Raw genomic sequence first — 18,499 nt, forward strand, 5'->3', positions numbered from 1 at the left:
GTGGGCGGGGTGTTGCACACGGTGTGCGCCCAGTCTTGGATGCGGGTGCCAGCTACGGCAATGCTACACATAGTTTCCTACTGCGACGCATTACACCGGGGTTCACCGCCTCGCAACAGGAATGCAGAGAGCAGCGAAACCGCAGCTCCAGCGAAACAGAACCGTTTGCAGATGCGCGCAGTGGAGTGGGCGGGGTGCCTGCCGCATGCGACTCTGCGCCGCATGGAAGGAATGGCTACACCTAATTCGTTCTTGGTTCTCTGGCGCGAGCGTCCTGTTTTTCCACCTTCTGCGTTCGGCCTCTCACATTTCCTCACGTGCCACCACCCCGGTCCAGAGTAGCTTTGACCTCGGAGCAACGGGAGGGGGGCGTGGAGGCGGCAGCCGCGCACCCTACCCTCCAAGCTCCACCCCCCTCTTTCCATGCCATCTGCTGACAGACGTGCCCCGCTAGCCATTGGAAGAACAGCTTCTTCTTGATAAGCAGAGTCATTTTCCCAATTGGAGCCTTCCAAGCGGGCGAGGGGGCGGAGACGGGATTTGGACGGCGAAGCTTGAGGAGGTTGCTATGATCCAGGCTGGGGGGAGGCGGAGCGGTTGAGGGGCCAATCGGCGGTGACGGGGGACGTCGATGGGCGGGTGAGGCGGCCATTGGGAAGCTCAATGGTGCGGCGGGGGGCGGGAGAAGGGAGGGGGCTGGGAGCGCTCGGTGTGGCGCTAAAGGCGCCGGGAGCGGGGGCGGGGTGGCAACTGCAGAATCGGTTCGAGCGCGCGCGGTAGGGAGGCGGCTCCGCACCAAGCGGGCGGACTGGAATAGGGCGCAGGGACGTGCGCGCTTGCTGGACGCAGGTGAGGCGATGAGTGAAGAGCTGGAATGGGGCGGCTGAGAGACACCGTCTCAGAGGATCGTGCCCGCCCCCCCCCCGGCGTTTTCACCGGTTCCCGCCTAGCGGGGGGACGGGGTGGGGGAGCAACAGTGTTATGGGCCCTCGGCCGGGCCCGCTGTCTTTCCGGCCGTTGGTCTTCCCCACATCCCCCCCTCCCATTCGCCTCCCCTTTCTTCCCTCTAAGTGTATCTTCGCGAAGCGTGCGAATAGCCCCCTTTTGAGGAAGGGCATTGCTGGTCCTGCCAGTGTGAGGGCTGGTGGAGCCGAGGCCGCGCTGCTGAAGGACCATGTGCCCCTTTGTTTAAGGGGGGATGGGGTGGTTGGATACTGGGGTGGGCGAAGTGAGCGGGTGCGCGCCCTTTTGCTTGGCACGCCAATAGGCTTGCCGCGCCCCCCTCAGATGGGGACCGAGGTGCTTCTCTCCCCCTCCCCTCCCCGTTTCTCTTTGTGAGGCTGCCTGGGAGCTCTGCTTCTGTAGGGCATTCTTATTGACCTCGTTGTCCTATGGAAGACTTGACACATGTCTATCGATGAGGTGTGTTCATTTTTATCTTTTTAAACACGGGTTAGAAGTTACAGCACACCTCCTTTGTCCTTCAGTGTGGGCGCTGGTCAGAACCGGTTCTGGAGTTGGAACTAACACTCAGTTGTTCTCGGTTTATCTCACAAACAAAAATGCTTTACGTGCTTAGACCCATTGATCTAGCATTGCTTCTCCCTCTCATTTGAAGTGCTTTTGGTACATTGATGTCCTTGAAAAGATTGTATAGGGACATCCTGCCTTCTGTTGCTGCCTCTGCCCCATCCTTGTTCTAGTAAGACTTATTTCGTGATGTGAAATGAGATGTGTGGGATTGATCGTATGGTAGCTTGTAGGACTTTGTATGGTGAGATGCATTCAAGGATTATTGGCCTGATAAAACAGTGAGTATGTCAGAGAATATCTACTCTGATTCTTTACATGGCAGAAGGGAGGAGGTCTTTTCCCAGTTTGTTGCCTAGTCCAGTGGACAGCAGTAAGTGGGACTGGGACTACCCTGTAGTGTATGAATAGCCTTTGTTATTTGTTGTGTATTAGGAATTAGATGATAAACTCCTTAGAGAGATGGTAAATGGGTTAGCTTCACTCTGCAGTGTTGGTGCTCTGCAGTGCAATTGTTTGACTTGGAATGTTACCTGCAGTTGTTCTGAGATTGGTTTTTACACAGAAGGAATCAAAATGTCCACACATATACACTGTGGTATGTATTATCTGTCTATCAAACACATGTTGTGTAACTGGAATTATAAGGTCATGTTAGAAAGGAAGGATGCTATTGTAGATTTAATAACTATAATAATTGGTTGTGTTGTGCCATTTCAGACGTGCTATCATTTCGAGAATCTAACTTTCGAGTCAATGGTTTCTTTCTTCATTCCTCTGGAGCCGTGTTGCTAATGCTCCTTTCCTCCTCATGTCCTGCAATGCTCACTATAGCATTGGTTCTTAGTCTAATGGTATGAATTCTGCAGCAAGTGAATCAGGCAGCTTCAAAGCCCTCTGGTGGATTGAATGACTTTATGTTTGCTTTGCAGTTAAACTTTAGTGGTTTATCAGGCTGTCATGCTGTCGTTGTATAAACTAGCTACTAGTAATATACTTTACTGAATGTTCACTTTAAGGTGGATGAATTGAATGAGTTCTATAAGAATTTCTCATATAGAAATTTCTGTATATCATATAGAAAATACCATTTTTGTTCTTGAATAGATGATTAAGTTATGTTCCTACACTGTGTTAACTCTAGGAAAATGTCATTCCTGCATTCAGTTTGACACAGGGTTATCACCCATCATAGATATTATATCTGTGCATGTTTCTGCCTCAAACAATGTAGATATTGCAGTAAGTCTGGAGGACAGCACACTGTATAGTGTAAAGTTTCCTGGTTAGTTATAGTTGGAATGTGTAAAATCCCAAACCTGCTGTTTCAGTATATAATGTTAAGAATTACAAATGTTTGCTTAGTATAATTGAGTTAATTAGTTGTAAAATGGGAGCTCTGTATTCTGCTGTATTCAGAAGCAGTCTTTGTGGAATGTGTCTTTATGATATTTGGCTAACACTCTTGTTTTTTCACAGTGTAGGTTCTTTCCCCAATTTAACTTTGCTACAGCTTTGGGCAAGGAATTTGGTATAATGCTATGCTGCAAGTAGGTGAAAGTTAAATGAAGTTTTGATAGTGTCTTCCTTACTGTTAGATTTGCTACCTTTCTATAATTAGCTCCTTCAAGACACTCAAATTTGACCAATTGCCCTTTGATTTAGAAGGCCTTACTGCATAAGATTCCAGAATCTGCCCATCAGAGAATTAGAAAAAATGATTTTTGGCTCTTTATTTCTCAAAGAAGTTGAGAACAGCTAGCTGTTAAAAGAAATTCAGTTTAAGTTCATCTTGCAGGGTCTTTAAGTATTGTGAGTTCAGTGGATAAGAATACATTTCTAAATAGGTGCATGCCTTGGCAGTAGCAGAAAATGATTAAGTATGTGGTTTGGTTAAAACTGCTGTAATTATGTGCTTTAAGGTTGTCAGTTTATGCTATTTACAGTGATGGTCCCTGACTCAGAAAGCATTCTTATCGTTAGGGAAAATACTGATGAGATATAATAGTTACCAAGTAAGTGCTAAATGAATAGTGCTAAATAAATAGTTACTCATGCTGCTATGGATAAGCATGTCAAAGTTTATATATTCCAGTACTACATGTGGTATTGTAGTCCATTTTGTCTTAATATCTAAATGTAAATTTTGTGTCGTCTTTATTTAGGTGCCATGCATAAATTGGACTGTTTGATGTGTCTATTTTAAGAATTGTGAGAGAAATCAAACTGCAGCCAGCAACTTGAGCAAAGTTTCTGCTATTAAAGTGGTGGTTTTGTGTTGGGGGGGGGAAACTTTTGTATTAAGACAATGGTTGCCAGGTCAGTGGAGAGGCCTTTGTTCTCTCAGGGAAGGACTAGGGCAAGGGGAACTGGGTTCTCTGTGGTCACAATGCCCCTACCTGGGATTTGCTAATGTTTGGTGGGGATTGTTTGATGGGACTCCAGGACTTGTAGGTGATCACCTTTATTCTTACAGGGTCACATGGTTTTAGAAAAAAATATTTAATGTAGCTGGTGATGGGAGAAAGAAACAGAAGAAAGGGCTAGGGATATTTAGATAAATCTCAGACAGTAGAGTAGTATAGGCATAACCCTTCCACAAATGGAAAGGCCAGGAAAACTGATTTCTGTCAGTCTTTGATGCAGACATGCTTGAGAGGTAATCAAATGCAGCTACTGTGTTATGCAAAGAATACCATGAGGAGAATCCTGAAGGGAAGAGTTTGTAAGGTACTTCTGAGGGAAGGCTGCTTAGGAGAGGTCTGTAAGGCATTCACCCTGAAAGCTAAAGTGAAGGAAGAAGAAATGGTGCTTCTGCCACTTTAGCCCAGGTACCTTGAAAGATGGTCAAGAACAAGATTCCTGAAAAAGAACTATAGAGTACTCCGGTGGGAATGGCAGCAAATACTCCTACATTTGTTTGCGTCATTAAGGCCTACTATGGAGTGGGATTTTATAGTGGAATTCTGCTTTTTACTTGAATAGCTGTTGCATAAATTAATGTTAGGGGAAGCCAGAAATTGGTGCGTGTAGATTAAAAGAAATGCATTAACTGTTGGACAAATGCTTACTAATAAGCACACTGAAACTGTTGAAGTGTTCTGATTATGGATTGTCAGAGCTGATTTGAGAATTTAATCAGGTGATACTAATTTCTCTTCTGGCATCAAAAACCAAATTATTCAAAAGTTATAAGCATATTTAAGTTGAAATAATTTTATACAAATATCAGTTGGATCAGAATACATAAAAGATAAGGATATTTAATACATTGAAGACAATGGGTCAAAACTATGAGTATACGAAGTTTCCTCATACAAAGTCAGACCAAAGGTCTACCTAGTTCCATTTTGCCTTATGTGACCAACATTGACTTTTAAAGGTTTCAGCTAGAGGTCCTCCTCCCTGGTTTTGCAACACCTGAGATCTTTTTAGTAGATGATGACTGATACTGAATGGAGGTGTTTTGCCCTTCAGATGCTTAAGTGTGTTACAGATTAGGATCTTAATGAGTAGAATGAGCTTTGCATTGCCTTAGCTTTCCTATGAGGGTGAGAGAGTGAGAACTGGAAGTACACAACAAAATTAATAATAACATTCGATTTATGTACTGCCCTTCAGGATAACTTAACACCCACTCAGAGCAGTTTACAAAGTGTTATTATCCTCATGACAGTCATCCTGTGAGGGTGGGACTGAGAGAGCTCCAAGAAGCTGTGACTGACCCAAGGTCACCCAGCTCGCTTCAAGCAGAGAGGAATGGGGAATCAAACTCAGATCTCGAGATTAGAGTCCTGCTGTTTCTGAAGTCTCACTTAAATCCTTGTTTCAGATGAATTCAGAGATTGCATACTTAGTACAAGATTATCCACTTTAAACAAAAAGATCTCAAATGCCAAGTGGTTTGTAATAATTTTTTATAACTGATGACTATTTTTTTACTTTTCTTTTCACTAGGTTACAGTTGTTAAGTACTTCCTTTATGATGGCACAGAGGACAGGACAAGAAGACCCTGAAAGATACCTCTTTGTGGATAGGGCGGTAATTTACAATCCCGCTACTCAGGCTGATTGGACTGCTAAAAAACTGGTGTGGATTCCTTCGGAGCGTCATGGATTTGAAGCTGCTAGCATCAAAGAAGAGAGAGATGATGAAGTGTTGGTTGAACTGGCTGAAAATGGAAAGAAAGCAGTAGTTAACAAAGATGACATTCAAAAGATGAACCCTCCCAAATTTTCTAAAGTGGAGGATATGGCTGAATTAACCTGCTTAAATGAAGCCTCTGTTCTGCATAATTTGAAGGACCGATACTATTCTGGGCTCATTTATGTAAGTAATAACTATTTAGTTGCCGTTTATAAGCCTATGTATAGCCCTCAGAAATCTGCCTTACTGGTTAAAGTGACAAAAGTGTAACAGTTGGTCTTTTGCTTTTAGCTACAATGTAGTTGTTCTGATTTACCCTATTTATGTTCCCTTTTAGCCCTTAATTCTGTCATTCATGAGGTACTAGTTACATGGTTTAAAGAACTTACGTAGCTTTGAGTAATTTATCTGCTTCCTGGCAGGGAGGTCTCAGGTGAGGGTGATGAACAGTTTGTTGTCTTGGTCCTTTTCCATTCTGCCACAGCCTGGGCCTTTTATGTAACATCTTGCTGTAGTTCTGCCCTGCTCTTCTTTGCACATATTTGCATATGCTCATTCACACTATTTGAATATGCTTATTCACTAGGTAAAACACTTTGAACATATAGTGTGTGGTGCCACTGATGTGATGATGATCCAGCTATCTCTTTCTGCTGTAGTTCTTTAGTGGTCATACCTGTTTGCTGCTTGGGTGGCGTCCACTGTTTCCACATGGTGAAGTGTTTATATGCTTTAAGTATTATGCATATCTGGTTCCTGGACCAAGCTTCAAACCTCAAGTACACGAATGATTGGGATGTTAAGTGAAGATCTCAGTTCTCTCGTTACAGAGAAACAGTTTGTCTTAAGTTCATAAGCTTTAAGAAATAATATATTTGCATCAGTTCAAGTTTCATTTTAAACTAGGTCAGTTTTAAAAGACTGCTGAAGTTTGATTTTTAAAGTCACTTTTTTGTATCTGTTCTTGAGTATGGTAGAGGGTGTGGCAAGAATAACACTGGGAATGATGCACCAGCATTTTTTCAAGACATCTTTGTGACTATGGAATTTTCTTTAGTACGCTTGTTATATTTGGTATAAACTTGTATAAATAATGAAATTGACAGGTTGAATAGCAAGGTGGACTTGCATTCTTTTACTTTACAGAATGCAAATAGTAACAATGCCAATGCACATCACTGTGTTGCAATTATGCATTTTTCTAAAGCACTGGAGTGCCTCTTCAAGTGACAGATTGCACTGACAATACAACCTAAGCAGACTTGCATCCTTCTATGATCATTGCGTTGTGAATTGTCTGCAACTTCAGTATACCTGCATGTTCATAACTTATGGAAAACAGTTGCATCTTGTGGAGGTTTGGGGATCAGCAGTTACATTTGTTTTCTCAGACTAAGTCTCAGTTCATGTTCTCTTTGACAACCTCATTTACAATAAAGTAATTCTAGTAATTATGTAGGAAAATATTTATTCCTTATAAGAACTATGTATGTGTTTGTGACCAGTCCAGTTACTAATTTTTCAGCAGATAACCTAATGCACAAAAATACTACTAGATAAAATCAGATTTATTGATATTGTAGTAAGTATCTAACTTTCTGCAATAAACTCTGACCCTCAGATGACAGTCAAGCAGGTAGATGTCAATTCTACAGCAAGATGCTTCAGTGTAGGTTTTGACAAGATTCTACAGGGAATCCTGGAATTTGAAGAACCTTGCTAAATAACATTGTACATATCTGCTCGCTTACTTTGGTGCAAAGGAGAGAGGTCTGTCAGTGGCTGCTAGCCATGGTGAGTGACGGGTGCCTCCATATACAGAGGCAGCAAACTTCTGAGTACTAGTACTGGGTGGCAACATCAGGGAGGGCCTCTGCCTCTATGCCCTCTTTGGTCTTCCAGGGCAACAAGTTGGCTGTTGTGTGAAAGAGTATTCTAGATGGACCACTGGTCTGATCCAGCAGGGCTGCTCTTATGTTCACAAGCAGATCATGGCCAGTTATAATCGGCTCAAAGGTAACACTTGGCCCCAGGTCTTAAGCTCACAGAGAACATTAGTGACAGCAAAACAATAGATTTTTAGGTCTTGGATCACTCTTCACATAGGGAGGAGGCAGTTTCAGACAGGTAAGCCTCAAAATCTGACCCTTCTAAACACCTTTTCACTCTGAGCCAAGGCACTTGTGACCCTAAAATTGTTAGTCTCTAAGAACCCTGATGAAAGGACAAGCCAAGGGGCAGTAAGGTTCTTGCGGGGGGACTTCATGGCATGATGAAGGCTATTCCTTTCTAGAATGTTTTAAAGATGAAATGGACAAAACAGGCTAATAGGCTAACATGGGAGATGCCAATAAATTCGGTACCTGTATAATACTATTGTGGATATACTGTAGGTTATACTTATGTTACTGTTCTCATATTATGCATTCATGCCAAAAGATGAGGAAGGCCCAGTGGGTCCCAAGTCAGAATTTTATTTTTATTTATAATTTGATTTTCTCACAGAGACTCAAGACAGATTACACAGTGTAAGTCAACGCTGGCAATAGGATGGGACAGCTAATGAGCAATGTGATAGAGTTAGGATGTGGAAATTAATACTAAGTAAAATGTGGAACAAAGCATAAACAAAGTATAAATATTAACATGGCATATTGAACTATATAGATAATAGGATAATGCATACAGTGACAGATATTATATACTGTGCACAGTAGTGTAGTCCACAATCTCTTTATTAAAGCATTCTGCCTGAATCAATTCTGTTATAATAAAGCCTTGTTACCTTCGTAAAAATGTTCTCCAGATTTAGTTTTGCATAGTTTAATTTAATTTAATTTAATTTATTATATTTATATTCCGCCCTCCCCGCTTTCGCAGGCTCAGTTTATGAAATGCCAGGAAAGTGGGAGCCTTCCTGTCCTCATCAGGCAGACCATTTTATAACATGAGTGCTGCAACAGAGAATGCACGTGTATGGGCAGTTGTTGATCTTGCCCATTTGTGGGGTAGCGCCTGCAGAAGGCCCTGTTCAGATGAGCAAAGCTGTCATGGTGGAGCTTAGCGGGAGAGGTGGTCCTGCAAATAAGAGGATGCAAGGCCATTAAGGGTTCTGTATGTGATTTCCAGTACCTTGAACTGAACCCAGTAACTGATGAGCAACCAACGAAGTTAATGGGCATGGTCTACTTTGCAACATTCTGCACCAACCGTAGTCTCTTGAGTTGACTGAGACAAGACCTAGATAGAGTACATTACAGTAGTTTAGTGTTATGGTGGCATAAGTCCAGGTGGCCAGATTAGCCAAGGTGGCCAGATTAGCCAAGTCAAGTAGTAGCCTATCTTCCAGGATAAATTAAGTTGGTAGAAAGCATTTTTTTTGTGTGCAGTCTTATTTTATTTTGAATATAAACATATGTATATACTCATCTAAAGATCTTTTTAAATATCATATGATGAGGAAATGGGAGAAAGCAATATAAAAAATTAAGTCATGTATAATAACTTCAGATCTTCAAATCTATAAGTAAACTAAGGCTTTTATTTTATATATGCAACCTCTAGAAATGGTTAATGAACAGCCACCATCTAACAGTCTTGGAGAGCAGTTTCTTATTTGATTATCTCAGTAAAAATAAAAATCAAATTTAGAAAGCCAGAATATAAAAGTATAGATCAATTTACTATCTAATCTTATGTACCTCTAGTTATAATTACAATTCCTATGTATCAATTCATAAACTAACCTTTCTTAGATACCTCATAACATTTTCTCTCACACGTTAGAGTTAAGATAGTGACAATTCCAGTAATTAATAAAAGGTAACTAGATTTGTGCAAATTTTTAACTAAACCAATATTTGAGATCACATATATTTAAATATTGCAATTTTATTTATAAACATCACATACCAAACCTTAATTAGCCATTTTTGTTGAGTATTTTTTGGGTTGTGCTAACATCATTCCAGCTGCAAAAAGTATTTTACCAAGGCAACATTTTCCTGTATGTCTTTCAAGATCAGATTAAGCAGGTACAGTTGAGGGATCAATTCAAACGTATGTCTTATACATATTTTCTTATGAGCTAAGTTCCAAAATTAAAAACCAGATCGCAGTTCCTCCATAAATGTAACAAGCTCCTTCTTTCATTATTAACAGCTCCCTTTTTCATTATTATATTTCTAACACCTGTCTGATTGTCTAGAAATTTTGGTCAAAGTAGCTGGTGTTAAATACTATTGAAAGGACATCAGGAAATTTCCCCTTATGCCTCTATTCAAAGGTAGAAATAATTTTTTTGCAGCTGCCTTAACTTGTTTCTCTAGCAGTAGTGTTGGGTTCAGTATAACCCCTAAGCTTTTTTACAGACATTGAAGGTAAGCTGAATCCCATTGAGGGTGGGAACCATAGTGCCCTTAAAGGGCTCTGCCTTCCCAACCAGCTCTGTCCAGCAGTGCTTCAGTGCTAACTTTATTTGCCTCTGCTCAAATCAGCTGCAACAGTTTGCATGCAATTTGTATGATCCCAGTGGAGAATGGGATGTGTGTGAGGGAAGAAACCACACAGATGATCCAAGCCTTATCCTTCGTGGTGGATGCCAGGCTGAATGTGTTAAAGTTCTCCTCCTGAGCAATATACTTAGCCATAGTTTCCAGACACGGCCTGTACCTTCAAGTATGATCTGCACAGATATATTCCAAGATGAGCCTGACTTCTTTCTTTTTCCTTGGGGTGAATTTTTTGGTGGAGGGGGAGGGACAATCTAGGTGATAGGTTAGAGCAGGGTCCACTATTTTTTTTTGAACCTGTGGGCACATTTAGAATTCTTGAGTGTGGTGGGCACTGCCACAAAATGGCTGCTGCAGAAGGCAGATCCAGCCACAAAATGCCTGCTATAGCTTACCTTCAGTCACACAGTGAAGATCCTTGTGCTGTGGAAGCAACTTCTGCCAAAGCAGCATTTTTAAAAATCTGCACAGCCAGTTAAATCTCTAGTGGCCAATAAGATGCCATGCTTGGCAAAAGCTTCACCTGGCCCCACCCATTTTCTAAAAATACTTGTGGGGCACAATACTTGGGGGGCACCCATATTGGGGTGCCCTGGCTTAGAGTCTCAAGAAAAAAAAGTAAAGTCCATATCTAGTAAGTGAGATCCCCAGCCATGATCCTCCAGTCTAGCTGAGATGATGACGACAGATCCTTGGAGAGTGACCCCAGACACAATTCCTTAGAGCCTAGTTCTGCATCCAGATCCAGCATGGTTAGGGTTAAGTACTTGGAACATACCTTAGATTTTGGCTGTTGCTGAGATCATGCTTTCTTTAAGTAGATGTAGGATGTAAGAAGTCACATGGAGAATATATACATGGTGATGCAGGAGGAAAAGAATGAACCCTCCCCTGTCATCCATTCAGCAGGTGCTACTATATATGTGTGGGACCAACAGTTGTCCCAGGTCATAGATTAGTTGTAGTAGCACCATTCTACAACCCATATGAAATGTTTTCTGATCGGTATGTCCCTTACCAACCCTCCTGTGATGTGCAGGTCTGCTTTGTGGTCCCGAGGACACTTAACGGCAATCCATTAGAGGAGTACCTCGTGCCATTAACAGTTAATGTTAATTTCTTTTATTGGCATTGATTACCTCTGCTCATAGAGTTTATGGACAAGGTATCTTGTCTCTGTCTTCCACGAAGTCACGGTGGTACTGAGGATGGAGCCTATGTTCATGCTCAAGATCAACATATAATTAATCATTCTTAGCAGATGTCTGCCACCTTTATGCTGAAAGCCCAGTTAACCAAGGGAAAATCCTTAATACTATGTTAGGTGTGCAGGGCAAGAAAGGTTTCCTTTAGGAAACCAGGCTACTTACGTGTTTTGTTTAATATCCAAGTGTTGCAGAAGTATTCACACTTAGTAGATGGTTGAAAGATTGTACAATTCAGTAGACAGTTGAAAGACTGTACAATTCAGTTATCAATCCCAGAGATTACCTGCTCCCAGGAAATTTCCGCACGTTCCTTTTGCAGTACAGCCTTGATGGCAGCCTTCAACGCAAGCATGTCAGTTAATAACATCTACAAGGCAGCTACTTGGGACTTAATGTCTACTTTCATTTGCCATTACAAGATAGCTTCCCTTAGCTTAGCTGATGTAGCCTTTGGTCAAAGGGAGCTATAATAAATGGTGGAAACTGCTTTTTTTAAAAAAAGAAAAAACAAACTTTATTCCAGATTTGAGATATAATCTCTCATCTTCTTAGGCAGCCATGTATATTTTAAGATACACAACAGTCTATGCTTATAAAATTATTCAGCAGACAGTCCCAAGATTGGAAGACAAGCCACATTCCGAGTGAGACAGTGCTCCATTCCAGCTGCCCTCATGGCAGGAGGAAAAGGAGAGATGGGACATTTCATAACAGCGTACAAAAGTATACTGAAGAGGTACACAGTATTTGACAGGCACTTTCAGAGGTATAAAAAAACCAGGAAGTGTTTTAAGCATTTTTTCTTAACAGATCATGTAATAAGGCATTAAAGAAGTCCTGGATGGTTCTGTGTCTGTTAAAGGCACCTTTGGATCAGTGGAGCTTTACAGAGAGTCTTTTCATAGTCCACTGTGGAAGAAGTGGATATCCTCAATGCCAGTAAAGGTTAAGATACCAGATCACCTTACGCAGTAGCTGTGGTCCAAAGGGGGTTGAGCTGAGCCAGGATTGCAATCAGCCAAAAGAGGTAGCAGCAAACAGAGCATGTCAACAGCATTGTGTTGATAACACCTCTATTATGCCCTTTGGGCATGAACCACCCTGCCGACCACTGCCCAGAAAACAGTCATGACGGTGATGGGCACCGCCAGACTGCTGTACGCCATGGCCGTCTCCTCCTCACTAGCCCAGCTCCGACCGTGAAACTGCTTTAATGGGACAGCTGTGCCTGCCCAACAAGAGAAACACTACTTTTGGATGCTCCATAGTAAGATGACATTCCCCTCAGAGTGAGAAAGGGCCATTGGGTTTACTGGATTGGATCCAGACTAAATTTTTTCACTAATGATGGGGGCGGGCTGATTTCCACTAATTCCTTTTTTCCTACTGAAGACCCTTGATTTGCCTCTCATGCTGACTCCCAGAAGCAGTATTTTCAGGAGCTCATCAATATGCAGTAGAAGGGCAGGAACATAATTGTTCTGCTGACAGAAGTACCTGCTGTGAGCTAAAGATTTAGGCTGGATCCAGTCCCTTGTGAAGGTTCGTTCTACTTTTGAGGTAGGGATGGCATCTTATTAAGTGGAGGCTAGATGGCCATCTGACAGCAATGCTGTTTCTGTGAACCTAGGCAGATCATGAGAGGGAGGGCAGGAAGGGTTACATCAGTGCTTAGTTCTCATGGCCTCTTCTTACATGACCAGGGTAAGGCCGATCACCACCTTGGGGTCAGGTAGTAATTTTCCCCAGGCCAGTTTGGCTAGGGATCCCGATGGTGTTTTGCCATCTTCTGGACATGGAGTAAGGGTCACTGGGTGTGTGTGGTGGTGGGGGGAGAAGTATTTGTGAGTTTCCTGCATTGTGCAGGAGGCCGGACTAGATGACCTAGAGATCCCTTCCAACCCTATGATTCTATTGAAACCTGCGGTAAGGGAGGGGACACTAAAGGTAGCTGTCATCAGGTTTACTTTTTTGCATTAGGACAGAGGCAAGCTTATCACAGGTCAAAAGTAGAGCTTATATGACACTTGCAACTTGTTTTATGTGTTGAGCTGTTGGAAATGTTTATATTTAAACAATAAAAATGTTATATATGATTACAGTATACCAAGGGATTATCTAATGCTGTAGATTTTCTTAGACATTTTCATGCTAACATTTGATTGAATAAAATCTTGTTTTAAAAATCATTTCATTATTTGCAAAAGTTTTTTCAGTGCTTTCTAAATCTTTTCTATTTTATGTTTTGTGTTTCATTTTTCTGGACCTTTTCTATTTTGTGTGGTTTTTTCTTTTTTTCTGGACCTTCACATTTCTACTACTCGGGTATAGACTTTACATTCCTGTGTTTTAAGGAATATGGTTTCCTGATGAACATGGAAAAGCACTAGTTGCTGCCAACCTGCTGGATTCAACAGCTTCGGGTTGTCTTAGATTAAACTCTAAAGAAGTTTATTGTTCCTTTAGGCAATCTCTTTCAAGTCAACAGACCTGATGTTTCAGGTCCATGCTTGCTTACACATCAAGTGAAATCATTTGAGTGTCCTCATGTCAGATTTTTATACTGTTTATTTTTACCATTTCAATATGACATGGAAAAAAGGTAAACTCAGATTACAGTTCCTGTATCTATAAAACAGAAGCTCAAATGGTGGTTATGAGAAGCAAACCTAGTCAAAAGTGAACCTTTCATATCAAGGATTCCATCCAAATAATACAGGCTAGTCTGGAAAGTTGGTGAGGAATTTATGCTCAAGTGCTGTGGAGTATAGATGAGAAACACTGAAACATCTGCTGGCTGCAGCTCACAATAGCCCAGGATTTGAGAGCTAGGAGTTTTATCCACTGGACCTGGGCCGTGTGTTTGTCTTAATGAAAAAGCAATTCTTTCCCAAAGTCATTTGGTCTTCCACAAATTGCAGGATTATCTACCTTGGTTCTCCCTTAAAGCATGAGGGAATCATAGTGACAACTTGACACCATTTCCTACTGAACCAGAGGATAGATGGCAATTTACATCTTCATCTTCCTTCATATTTTTCATTTCTTTTCCCAGCTTGCTACCAAGAGCATAGAAGATGGAGATGCTCTGCAGTAATTCTCTTTCAGAGCTTAGTTGTATTACTTTATTTCATGCCTATATTCTTTAATTGTCTGGTCTCTGTTTATTTCTTAAAACAATCTTTCATCTCTTTTATTGCCCGCCCCCCCCCCCTCTATTATGACTGCTTCAGCTGTGATGATCACAGCCTGCAGCACTGCTGGAGAAACCTCAGGGATAACAAGGTCTTCCTGGGACTTGGAAGGTCTTGCCTAATCATGAAGCCAGCCACCTAAAGGTGGCAGAGAACCAAGGAAGCTACAGCCTGCAGCTTTTTCTGTGGTTTGGATTGATCAAAAGGGATCACAGCACAGCAGCTTACCTTTCTCATATCACTTTTCAGAGACTAGCTTTCACAGCTGTGTTAAACAGTTGTTGCATCCAGATACCTATAACCCAGTACTTGCATCCCTGTCAAGCCCCAAAAGTGGAAGACCTTCCCCACTACGTTCTGTCTTGTCCTCTCTGTCAGGATCTCAAGTATAGATTTCTTGCTGCAATCCTGGCCAGCCAATCCGAGTCCAGTATCTTTAAAAATTCCATTTTTCTCCTAGCCAATGCAGACATGCATGCCACTTTCATTGCTTTGTTGTTTTGCATTGGCTGCTATGAATATATGAGGTAAAGTCATACTTGGATCTAATTTGTTGCAGCCTGATTTGCAGCCTGATTTGTGGCTCTGGCCCAGGCTATTTCTTTACTCCTTATTCATTTTTTTTTACTTTTTATTGTTATATGGTTGTTTTATGCATTTTAAAATTAAGATTATAACACCCCTTGACCATCTGCAGTAGCTTTTATTACTGCTACTACAGGCTGCAGCCCTTCAGGTTCAGATTCTGAAAATAGTAGATGTCAAAAACTCAGGACATCCATGAGCTTTGCAAGTGGCCAGTAACTACACCAAGGAACAAGGAGTTGAGGCAGATACAAGGACAAGATAAAGCTGAAGACAATTCCTTTCCCATAGGATCTCTCAGAGGCTGTACATATATCATATTTTTAGGTTTAGCATTTGGTATGTAAATCGCTTGCAATTTGTTGTTAATTTGAGTTCAATGGTTTTTGTGGGGTGAAAAGGGGGGAGGGAGGTATAAACATACAGTTATTAATAATATATAGCCTTTTAGATGGGTGGTGGGTAGGGGGGTAAAATTTTCACTGTTATTTTATAGATAGATTTCTTTTTTAAGGGTTTTTGTAAGAATGTAGAAATTCCTTTTTCATCAGACTACTAATTTAAGAGAGATAGTCAGAAATTTATAAGCTCTACTAAATGTTGCACTGTTGCTAATTGTATTACTCAGTTATTTAATCTGGCTTCTAGTATCTTTTGAAAAACTAAGCAATCGTTATACTGCTAGTATAACTAATCTATCAAGTTTAATAGGAACTGATCACTAATATTGTACTATCACAAAATTAATCTGTTATTTTTACTACATTCACCATTTAATATGTTGTTTGTTTATGAAAAAATAATAAAAATATTTTTTTAAAAAAAGACAATTCCTGAGGCTCTCTAGCCCAGGGATTTTCTGCACTTTTTTGTTGGCTTCTTGTCCCTGTTTTTTTTTAATGGTTTGCATACGAGGGCCAACATTACAATTCTAGACCCTCCAGTTTGTGCTGCACTCTACCCCACCCCTCCTGGATCTAATAAATTAGTGGTGGTAGTGGCGAATCTTTAGTCCTATGGGCTGTATTTGCCTGTTTGGGCTACCTTCTCATCCTGTCAGTTTCAAGAATAATGAGACATGCAAGACATGAAAATGCTTTCTAATAATTCCAGGTAAAGCCATCTCCTACTCACTCAGTCACTGCTACACCTGAGTGCCATCACAGAATCTTCCTCTTGGTGTCTTCCTTCCACAGGACTGTATATAATCTCAGTCTTCCTTTATAATGGCTTGAAGGAGAATTGAGAGAAATCACCTCTGTCCTTGTGCCCATGGAAATTCGAGGTGGAATCCAAGCTACTGGCTTTATATCAGAATCAAAACTTTGAAGAGAAAAAAAATGAAAGAATGAACAAGTATTACTGAAGACTGCTAACCCGGAATAAGATTATAGCAGCTAATGACAGGGGCTTGAACTAAACTGTTAAAAGAGGGCACTTAATTCCTCTATAAAAGAAAGAGAAGGCTTAGAGATGGAACACATTAAAAAGCAAAAGTCATTCTAATTTGTTAAGGTTTGAATACTTTTCAATCTTGCGCTTAACCACTGGCAAGTTGCAACTCTAAATCAAGGGGCTATGCCATTCTAGTATTCTCTGACCCCCCCAAAGGGTAAATGCTTATTCCTAACTCTTGTGTGAAGAAAGATCACTTTGTTTTTTTAAAACTTTCTTTGATTAGAATTGGAAGCATAAACATTTCAATCCCGTTAGAACACTTTCAGGAAGGGGATTATCTCTTAGGACTGTGTTATCTCAAGAGTTGGCTATTTTTCCCTTCCTCATAGCACTTGGAGAAAGAAATCTAATTCCTCATACACAGGCATCCTTAGACATCCTTTACCAGATTTTAGAAATTCCATCCCAGAGAGTGAGACTACTCCTATTAGCCTTGGGTACATAAAACCTGCATAGATTTGCTGCTCCCATCTCCAGGCCTTTGCACAGGCTTCAATAGGGACCTTTACCTGGTTGGGTCATGCCTGGATAAAATGTGCTTTAGACATTAGAATAAAACAGAAGCCCAATGGCACCTTTATAGAGTTAACAAAAATTATTACAGCATAAACTTTTGTAAATCAGTTTATGACATAAGAGGCATAGGGTGTCCATCCAAACTGCCTACATTTACAATGGGAGCTGCGAGAAACAGACATGCTCATGTAAGTACTAGATAACCAGATGGTAAAGGGCCACCTTGAAAATGAAACCATCTTTTGAGTACATTGAAGGGGAAATTAAGGACTACTTCCAAAACAACCCAAAATGTTGCATTCCTATAATTGTGATGCCTAAAATGTGTGCTGAAAGGAGTTGATACAGGTTTGGCAATCTCATGCAATAAACTGAAGAAGGGGAAACCATTTTGAGAAAGATTTGTAGAGCTTGACAAATTGTATAAAATAAGGTTCTTCAGAAAGGAAAGGGGAAAAAACCCTTAAATACTAGGCACTGATTAAAAACTCAAATCACTGTTTTGGTTAAAACATGCAGTATATTTAGCAAGACCGAAAGCAGAAGGCTAACTGAACTTCAGTACCTTCAAGGCAAATTTCGGGCATCATCCTCCACTGCAGAAACAAATTCATATTACCCACAACATTTTTCACTTGATGCCTTTGACCACTGAGAGGATTTCTATCAGCCTCTGAGAAATATGAATTGTGGACTGAGGTTTTTCAGGTGACTGTATATTTTATAGCAGCCCGAAGGCATGTGTGACAGTAACTTTCAATTGGCAGGCTCATTGGTGCAACAGAGGAACTTAACAAAGATGCCTGCTGTCTCCTTTCCTGCATATCATGTTTCTAGAACATCTAGTTGAAACAATTAGAAGCAATCCTAGTATTATTGATGTTAAAACAAACAAGGATATCTAAGATTCCCCTTCTCTCTGATGACATCATACTTTTTAACCAGTTCCCCAGAAACCTCCATTTCTTTTATTCAAGAGGAATTAGAAAAATATTGTAGTCTCCCTGGAGTCAAACTTGAAATGAAAGCCATCAGCATATCTAATCCTAGTTGAGAATATCTACAAAAAAAGCTTCCCTGCAAATGGGTAATACCTATAGAAGTACTTACGGCTTAGGTAAAGGTAAAGGTAGTCCCTTGTGCAAGCACTGAGTCATTACTGACCCATGGGGGGACGTTGCATGGCAGACTTTTTGTTACGGGGTGGTTTGCCATTGCCTTCCCCAGTCGTCTACATTTTACCCCCAGGAAACTGGGTACTCATTTTACCGACCTCGGAAGGCTGAGTCAACCTTGAGTCGGCTACCTTAACCTGGCCTCTGCCAGGATCGAACTCAGGTCGTGAGCAGA

At 41.1% G+C, this 18,499-nt stretch overlaps 1 protein-coding gene and 1 pseudogene across 2 annotated transcripts in view; one reads left to right on the forward strand and one right to left on the reverse strand.

The window, feature by feature from the left end:
- Positions 1–772: 772 nt before the first annotated feature.
- The window catches only part of MYH10 (myosin heavy chain 10), a 97,341-nt gene continuing 79,614 nt past the window's right edge, over positions 773–18,499 (forward strand). For both annotated transcript variants that reach the window (XM_054977430.1, XM_054977429.1), the window contains exons 1-2: positions 773–849; positions 5,488–5,860. In XM_054977430.1, the coding sequence (XP_054833405.1) occupies positions 5,513–5,860 (348 nt within the window). In that variant the 5' untranslated portion in view covers positions 773–849; positions 5,488–5,512. The remainder of the gene's footprint in view (positions 850–5,487; positions 5,861–18,499) is intronic.
- LOC129328394 (V-type proton ATPase subunit e 1-like) lies at positions 12,327–12,562 on the reverse strand (annotated as a pseudogene).

This window comes from Eublepharis macularius, chromosome 4 (assembly GCF_028583425.1).
Source record: "Eublepharis macularius isolate TG4126 chromosome 4, MPM_Emac_v1.0, whole genome shotgun sequence".
Classification (NCBI taxonomy): Eukaryota; Metazoa; Chordata; class Lepidosauria; order Squamata; family Eublepharidae; genus Eublepharis; species Eublepharis macularius.